The sequence below is a fragment of the Cicer arietinum genome, chromosome 5 (genome assembly GCF_000331145.2).
Source record: "Cicer arietinum cultivar CDC Frontier isolate Library 1 chromosome 5, Cicar.CDCFrontier_v2.0, whole genome shotgun sequence".
In the NCBI taxonomy this organism is placed as follows: Eukaryota; Viridiplantae; Streptophyta; class Magnoliopsida; order Fabales; family Fabaceae; genus Cicer; species Cicer arietinum.
The window spans coordinates 19545813-19554148 of record NC_021164.2 but is presented as its reverse complement, the minus strand read 5'-3'; the positions used below and the strand labels follow the sequence as shown (position 1 = coordinate 19554148).

At 30.4% G+C, this 8336-nt stretch overlaps 3 protein-coding genes across 4 annotated transcripts in view; 1 reads left to right on the top strand and 2 right to left on the bottom strand.

The window, feature by feature from the left end:
• The first annotated feature begins 671 nt into the window (after positions 1–671).
• On the top strand, positions 672–2536 carry LOC101508108 (F-box/FBD/LRR-repeat protein At1g16930-like). Of its 2 annotated transcripts, none has more exons than XM_073368231.1 (2): positions 672–1692; positions 2120–2536. In XM_073368231.1, exons 1-2 carry the CDS (start codon positions 820–822, stop codon positions 2363–2365), a joined length of 1119 nt encoding a protein of 372 aa, XP_073224332.1. In that variant the 5' UTR covers positions 672–819; the 3' UTR covers positions 2366–2536. The 2 variants fall into 2 exon arrangements, with proteins under 2 accessions (XP_073224332.1, XP_004513378.1); XM_004513321.4 differs by having other exon boundaries at positions 674–1707.
• A 1178-nt stretch (positions 2537–3714) lies between these two features.
• Positions 3715–5712, bottom strand: LOC101507786 (uncharacterized). The gene is made up of 2 exons (XM_004513320.3): positions 5339–5712; positions 3715–4045 (listed from the first exon to the last, which is right to left on the bottom strand). Exons 1-2 carry the CDS (start codon positions 5603–5605, stop codon positions 3914–3916), a joined length of 399 nt encoding a protein of 132 aa, XP_004513377.1. The 5' UTR covers positions 5606–5712; the 3' UTR covers positions 3715–3913.
• Positions 5713–6279: 567 nt separating this feature from the next.
• The window catches only part of LOC101507477 (glycosyltransferase-like KOBITO 1), a 7593-nt gene continuing 5536 nt past the window's right edge, over positions 6280–8336 (bottom strand). Inside the window, exons 10-11 of the mRNA XM_004513319.4 lie at positions 8180–8267; positions 6280–6812 (exon numbers count right to left, since the gene is read on the bottom strand). Coding sequence (XP_004513376.3) covers positions 6528–6812; positions 8180–8267 — 373 coding nt within the window. The 3' untranslated portion in view covers positions 6280–6527. The remainder of the gene's footprint in view (positions 6813–8179; positions 8268–8336) is intronic.

The window sequence follows — 8336 nt, the reverse complement described above, 5'->3', positions numbered from 1 at the left end:
AACTCAAAATAGTCTTTTGCCGATCAGATTCTATTAATATTTATCTTTGATTTTATTGGATTTAGGTTAAACCTTTTACTAAATCGCATAAAGGTTATAGAAAATATTGGTTATTGATAGAGATTTATTAGTACAAAAAATTCATATTAAAGTTATTGATATAGATTTTCTTAAGATGAATAGGCATTTTTTTTTATCACTTTACTTTTAAAATTTGCTCAAGTGAAAAAACACAAGTAGTTGCTTACTAAATTGGCTATAAATTGAAAAAATGACGAGATAAGCAGTGAGCATATTGCTAACATGAGAAATATTATTTATAAATTGAAATAATTAGTGAATACATTGTTAACATGAATTTTTAAATGGTACAACGTATATACACATTATTTTCTTTTTCAACTAAAAAAAAAAAAATTATATTAATTCTTGAAATTTTGTTGATAGGTTTTATCTCATATTTAAAATAAAAAAATATAAAAAACATAGATTTAAAAATATCATAATTTATATTAAAAAATATATATCTTTATTAAATTAAATATTATTAATTTATTTATTAACTTAAAAAAAATCTTTACTTTAAACCCATCATATTTTGGGCCCGGTAACATTTTGGACCCACCTTTACTTATCTCAAATTTATTTATGAACTTTGAAAAAGGTAACTAATAGTTTCGCTTTAGGTCCGGTAAACGTGTTAGGTCGGCTATCTCATCCCAAACATCTTGGACAGATTGTCGCACTGCAACATCTCTTGCTTTTACTTACCTTTCAAAACTTGCCGAATAATTGCTTCTGAGATACAAGTTGGGAGCAATGAAGACAGAAAACAAAGAAAAAAATAACGACATGATCAGTGACTTACCGGACTGCGTTTTACTTTACATATTATCGTTATTGAATACCAAAGACGCCGTTCAAACTTGCATACTCTCCACAAGATGGAAGAATCTTTGGAAGAATCTTCCCACCCTTAGGTTAAATTCCACACACTTAGAGACTTTCCAAAGTTTCGCCAAATTTGTATATGGAATTCTGTCTCTTCGCGATTCAACAACCTCACTTCACATTCTCGATTTTCACCGCAGTGGAATCATATGGCCTAGCTTACTCAAAAAAATCCTAAAATATGCTGTTTCACACAATGTCCAGCGACTAAATATCAATGTCTCAGATGTTGTTTCACACTTACCCTCTTGTTTATTTTCATGTCAAACTCTAACGTCTCTTAATCTTTCTTTTAAATATGCTACGGTATTATTTCCGTATGCTTTAAATTTGCCAGCATTGACTAATTTATCTTTGAAGTGTCTTATCTTTTGTGCTGGTGACGATGGTCGTGTCGAGCCTTTTTCGACATTAAAACTGTTGAATAGTTTGATCATTAAGTATTGTAAAGTCCGTGATGCACAAAATCTTTGCATATCAAGTGTCACGCTTGTCAATTTAACAATGATATCTTGTCCCTATTCTTTTACTGAGTTCAAATTCGAGCTATCCACTCCATGTCTTCTTAAATTTAAGTTTTGGGGTATTCCTATTCAGAAACTTTGTGGAAGCAATAACAATCTTTATTCTACAAAACATGTAGATATTAATGTAGCAATGGTGCTTAATTCCATGGATACACCTTTCCTTTTACTCAAATGGTTGGCTGAGCTTGCCAATATCGAATCATTGATTGTCTCGGTAACTACTCTCCAGGTACTCTTCATTTATCTTGTGTTTGGTTCTACAGTGGCAAAAATTGATTTTGTAAAAGTTATATTATTTAATAGGAAGTTTAAGATAAAATGATTTATCTTTGGATATATTAACGTGAATGTGAGTTGAACAAATACATTTAAGTATTGAAAAACATGATAAACACGATAGCATGCAAAAGCTACAAATATTAGCTTAAAGTTATAATCATTTATAGAGGCAAAATCAATTATAAAGTGGCAAAGGATTTGAGTAATATGCATAATAATCTTGTTTTCAATTATCTGCTGTAGACATAGCGAAAATAAGTTTTTTAGTAAGATGTTTGTTTTTCTTTTGTATGTTATTTCTAAATTTTGTCAAAAATATATGACATGCTTTACATTGATCCTTATTCACCCTCATTAATTAGGTTCTCTCCATAGTTCCTGATTTATTCAAGGTTGAGTTCCCTTTCTTGCGAAATTTGAAGTCACTGAAAGTAAAACTGAGAGATATTGAGTTAGAGCAAGCAGTTGCCATGTCACAAACAGAAGCTGTCGAGTTAGGAGTAGCGTTTGATGCAGAATTTGAACCCTTTTCATTCGTACCTGATGGAATAATCGATTTCTTGATTCAAAACTCACCATTTGTAGATGTTAACATCATTGATTTCTGAAAGTGAAATGTATACACATTAAACTTTTTCGAAGAGATTTTTTGGTTTGGTTTTTGTCTCATTGTCTATTTTTGTTATATGATTATAACTTATTATTGTTAGAATAAAAACTGTACATGTATACTAACATGATTGTTTCAAGTCTCAACTTAAGTGGATGTTCTATATTAAGGATTAGATTTCTTGTGTTGAATGGAAGAAAGATCTAATTCTTAGATGCTGAAAACATGCAAAAACTAGGATTAACTTCTAGCAGATAGAAGATTTGCAACTGTGATAGAAATTAGCTTCTAACTTATGAAAAAAATTTGTATATGACACCTGAATTAACTGTTAAAGCAGTTTAAATTAGCTTTTCGCTCATAGGATATTCCCAGCTGAGATAAAGTTTATAATAATTTATGAGAAAAACAGCCATTGTTAGTTTAAAGGTGTTTTGGATAAGTTAAATGAGATAGATTATAAAGTAAAACTCTAGGTGCAGAAGTTCATATGAACTTATGCAGGAATTTTTTTAAAAAATGCATAGTCTATTGAGGATAGAGAAGCTAGAGAAATATGTGATGCAGAAATTTTGCTAAGAAATTAGAATATAGAGAGAATCCAGTTTTGCTAGAGAAATATTTCTACTAGCTAGATAGCGTGTTTAATATATATTTGTATTACTGCATTTTCTTATATCATTCCTCCTATTTTGTTTCATGTATTCTACTTTTAGAATATTTACATATTTGAATATTTATTTGTATTACCGCATGTTTAATATTTCGTAAATCTGTTTACAGTGTTGGCCCAAAATTGAGATGCACAATACTATTCAACAATACCAATATAATTTTAAAAATAAAAAATCATCACCAATAAAATTAGTTTTCAACAATATATGGTGCTCTTTTTCCCTTTAGCTCTTTTTGCTTAATATTATCCTGAAGTCCTCGATTCTGCATGATTTTAAATCATTCCATTTAAACAAGACGTCGTTAAATTAAATATTATTGGGTTCGATGATATAAAGCCAATTTTCACTGAAAATTTTGAAATGACAGGTTTTAGATGATGAAATGCATTTTTTAAATTTGATAATTTAACAAATAACAATCTGACATAAGGTCATTGGCAGTCCAAGGTTTCGTGTAAGATTTTAAAGGTAGGTGATATTACAGGTAGCTTCATGGGAATTTTGGCTACTCATAGGCTAGTTAAAATCAAGAGTACTATAAAATTCCATTTTATGTGTTTTCATGTTTCAGTAGGAAAATTATGAAAATATAGTAATATACACAGTATTCACCTCTTTTTTTAATAGGATATTTTTCTGAATAAATAATATGCTTTTTACTGACATTGGAGAAATCAAATACTCTGTTACATTATAAACACTTTATAAACTTACATATTAGATTCATATTACATGATTGTTGCTTAAGCAAGAGAACAATAGCAAGAAAACCAATGTAACATGAACTAAGGGAAACTTGAAGCCTAGAGATAAACAACTCCCTTATCCCTCCCTACTCATTTGCAAGTCTACTAAAGATCATCTCACATTTAAGCTTCCCTTTTAGGCCTGTTGCGGCCACGTGGAAGGACCGGTTCTTCTTGTAAATAAGTTTCCACGTCATCGTCAATTTCCTCTTCTTCATCTTCATCAACTTCCATCATAGCTTCATTTATTGCCATCTGGTGTTGAAACAATATGTCACCAAATCAGAGGAAAACACCTTTTTAAGCTAAAACCAATGTTTCCTAACATGAATTATATCCAACTTCACACACTACTCGCCCACCAAAACAGAAGATAACCAACAAATATTTCCAAAAGAGGATAATTAAGTATATGATTCCAGTATTCTACATACACAACTGATTAGAAATTCAAATTAGATATTCTTGATTGAGCTGGTAAATAGAATCGCATACACTCGTGCATTATTACAAACATGGCATATAATAGTGAGCCAAGTGTTTCAGTTCAGATGAGTGTAAATGCAGGTACATTATATAGTCATTCAGATAACTGATAAAACATGTGCACAAATTAAAGGCAAAATCAAACTATTCTCGGCTAACCAACACAAAAGAGAAATTTTCAACCATCTTCCAAGTTATGATGAAACACTATCAACCATCTTCTAGACTCCAGACTTCAAAGATTTGTTTGTAAAGATGTAAAGATTTGATGCTAAATATATAACATATCTACAATCTGGAAAAATTGTTAAGCTAGACACAATATCAAGGTAGACATAGCTAAGGTTGCATCGGTCATGTAAGAAATGTCTTTATTCTTTACACATATCAACTATTTATTTGAGTGTAATGTAAGGTAAACACATTTGTCCTGTATTTCTGAGTGCTTAAGTTAAACACATAGCTTTGAACAACAACTAAATTTTTACTAATCATAGTTCTAAGTCAACCCTATTTAATGAGATAAGATTTGGTTGTTGTTGTTGTATAGTTCTAAGTCATGCCCCATTGAAGTGAACTCAATGGAGAAGATCAACCAACTCAAATGGCTTAATTTGACATATGGAAATCCAAAATTGAAGTAAACTCATTCCAGAAATTTAAACTATAAGAAAAAGTTAAAATCAACTTGTTAAGAATGCAATACACAAGATATAGAAATAAATAAAATGAAATTACATACTAACTAAATAAAGAGTTTCGTTTTGATACACGGTCAGTTTAACACGTTTAACAAATCACCACTATTTTTATAATTATCAAAATTTGGTTACTTTCAATTTGGTAAGAAAACAAAAATCAGTACCATTGCAACAACACTACTTGAATTGTGATTTGTGAGTAAGTGCAACTATACAATAGCGTAAAACCCAGTTGAGGAATTTCATCAAACACATGGAAGACACAACACAAACCACAAAGTTTCAACAAACAGCACAAACCAAGAACCAAACTAGTTAAAACAAGTCAAATTTACAGAGCCATTTTAGTTCACGAAATTACCTCTTCATAGAAATCTTTATCGAGCTTCTCACCAATTCTAAGAGCAGTGAAAACGGTGACAGCAAGAAGAGAGAGAGGAAGAGCAATCGCGAAGGCGTAGCTACTGGTGCTGGCGCCCGCACGTGTGACCACAGTCGCGCCTCTCGGTCTCCGGCAGGCGGTGAGGAGAAGAGACGGAGTGGTACGGAAAGGTGGGGCCCTCAAAGAAGGGAATGTGAAGGTTTGAGTTTGAGGAATTGGATTAGAGATGAGAAATAATGTCGCCATGGATTAGAGTGTAGTGTGGATGATGCTTGTTTCGTTTTGTAACTGTTACGCGGAAACCGTTATTTTAGTTCCTAAATTTGTAAGGGGATACCTAAAAATTATAAAAATAAACCTAAATACACTATCTGCTTTTTAATTCCTAGATTTGAAAGGTATAGGTCATATATTTAAGAAAAAATAGAAGTTTTTCATAAATACTTCTATTCTTTTATTAGATTAATAATGTTTTTAGTTTAATCTAATTTTTAGTATCATTGAAAAAATTTGTTTCGATATCATCTATATAATTTAAGATTCATTCACTCTTAATCATTCATGTATTTGATTTCAATCCTTAATATGTCCATTGAAAAAACTGCAGTTTTTAATATATTTTTTCAAAGTTCTTCATTGTTAATGTCCATTTATTTTCTTCTTCGTACTAGTCCCAACAAATAAAACATTTTAGTTTTCTTTTTAGTGTAGTATTTTGAAATTTTTTTTTTAAAGAAAAAAAAATCCCATTGGTGCACTATAAATCATTATGCACTTCAGTCATACTTTGTGATGGTTCTGATTTTTTAACCAAGTTTACAATAAATATATAATAACTCACATTCACTGATATAGCGTGTCATGGTTTTTAAAAAGCTTTCATATACTTTGATATCGTTAGCACAAAAGTCAAATACATATAATATCAAAAAAAAATTAACATTAGTGAAATAGAATATTGTTATCCTAGCAACAAATAATGTCAAAAAAGGCATAAAATAGAATTCACATTAATTGGTAGCACTCTATACAAAAAAATTACAAAACCAAATTCAAGGCCAATCCAACCCCTAAACTTGCTCTTCCTTCTACCACTGCATATCACAGCACAGCACAGCAAAAGCATTTTAAATGGAAGGAGAAGAAGAAAGGATTGTCTTGAAACTGATCATGCGTGTGAACCGAGGTTACTATCTTCGACTACTCCAGGTGGAGACAGCGGCGGTACGGCCACTTCTTGAAATACAACAGATTCAAGATCCAAAACCTTTCTTGCAGTTGCTTGAGATTCTTTGGTTCTTACAACCTTTCTAGATGGGAGGGATACAGAGGCAACAGCTCTTGTTGAATTGCTACTGTCAATTGAATGTAAGAAGGTTTCTTTGGAAAGTGTTGGAGCTGATGCAATGATTGAACTGAATACTCCAGATTCCCTCAAACTTTGTATTATCACCTGAAGACAAGTTCATCAAGAATGAGTTTGAAGACATACAAAAATGAAAAAAGATAAAAAAAAATAAGTAAAATATGCAGAAATAGTTCTGTTTTTTGAAAAGTAACGGCATATTTACTTTCTAAAAACATTTTTTGTTTCCGTTTTCTAAATTTGTGTTCATTTTAAATTATTAACAAAGAGATGTAGGACTCATCATGTAAATAGTTGTGATAGGGAGGAGCCGGAAGACACACTAGGAAGAATATACTTAGAAACAATGCAAATAGTATGTGGACATTTTCAAAATTTCCGAAAATGTTCAGATCTGTTCTCAGAATTTGTAAAAAATGGTGAAACAAATATTTGATATGTATTCTCTTATGCTCATTAGTTGAACTGAAAATGGAAACGAGAAACATGAAAATTAAACGGACCCGTTTACTTTGAGAAAACATTTTCTATTTTTATTTTTTAAAATTGGACTTAGTTTTAGTTGTTACCAAGGAGGTAAAGATTCTCTTGAAGTGAATAATTGTAATGGAGATAAGATGACATGCTAGGTAGGGATGATGTATTTCTAGAAATATTGAAAACAATTCTTTTAGAATTTGCATTGTTTTAAAAAATGTAAACAATTGTTCCTTTCAAGAGTCTTTTATCTTCTTGTTGGCAAGTAAAACTAACACAAGTTTTAAAAAATAAAAATAGAAAATGGTTTTACAAAGTAAAGAGAGTCTAAGGGCCTGTAAACTTTGTGAAAAGATTTCTTGTTTTCATTTCCTAAATTTTATGTTAATTTTATTCATTGATAAGGTAAGAGAATTTGTGAAATGAACAATTCTCTACATTTCTATAAACAATGAAAATGTCAAAAAGTATTTTCATTATTTTCGAAAATGCATCTTCATTATCTATCATTTCATCTTCTCTCTATGAAAACACAAAATGTTTCCACGAAGTAAACAGGACCTAAGGGGCCATTTACCTTATGAAAACATTTCTTGTTTTCATTTCCTAAAATTTGTATTAATTTTACTCGATAAGAGACTTTTGAAGTGAACAATTATCTACATTTCAAGAAACAATGAAAATTTCAAAAAACTGTTTTCATTATTTGCAAAAATGCATCTTCAATGACTAGCATTTTAACTTATCTTCATGACAATTGTTTATTTCAAAAGTCTCATCAAAGTAAAGTGAACACACATTTTAGGAAATGAAAACAAAAAATGTTTTCACAAAGTAAATGATGTTCTAACTTAATTTTTAGTATAAACAAAGGATTTTGTATCACATTACACCATATATATAAATGTATATTTTCAGTTTACTAATGTTAACCTTGTTTTTCTTTTTTCTCTTCCCTGATAACTTATATCACTTACCATGGGAGTATATATGCGAGTCAATATCCCTTTCCTCAACAGTTTGATCTTCAGCTCTTTATCACCCCACACAACATGCTCACTATACCTGGAACAAGAGACAAAGACCAAATGTTTCTAGAAGTTCAATACCATAATGATTAAAAATTTAATATAA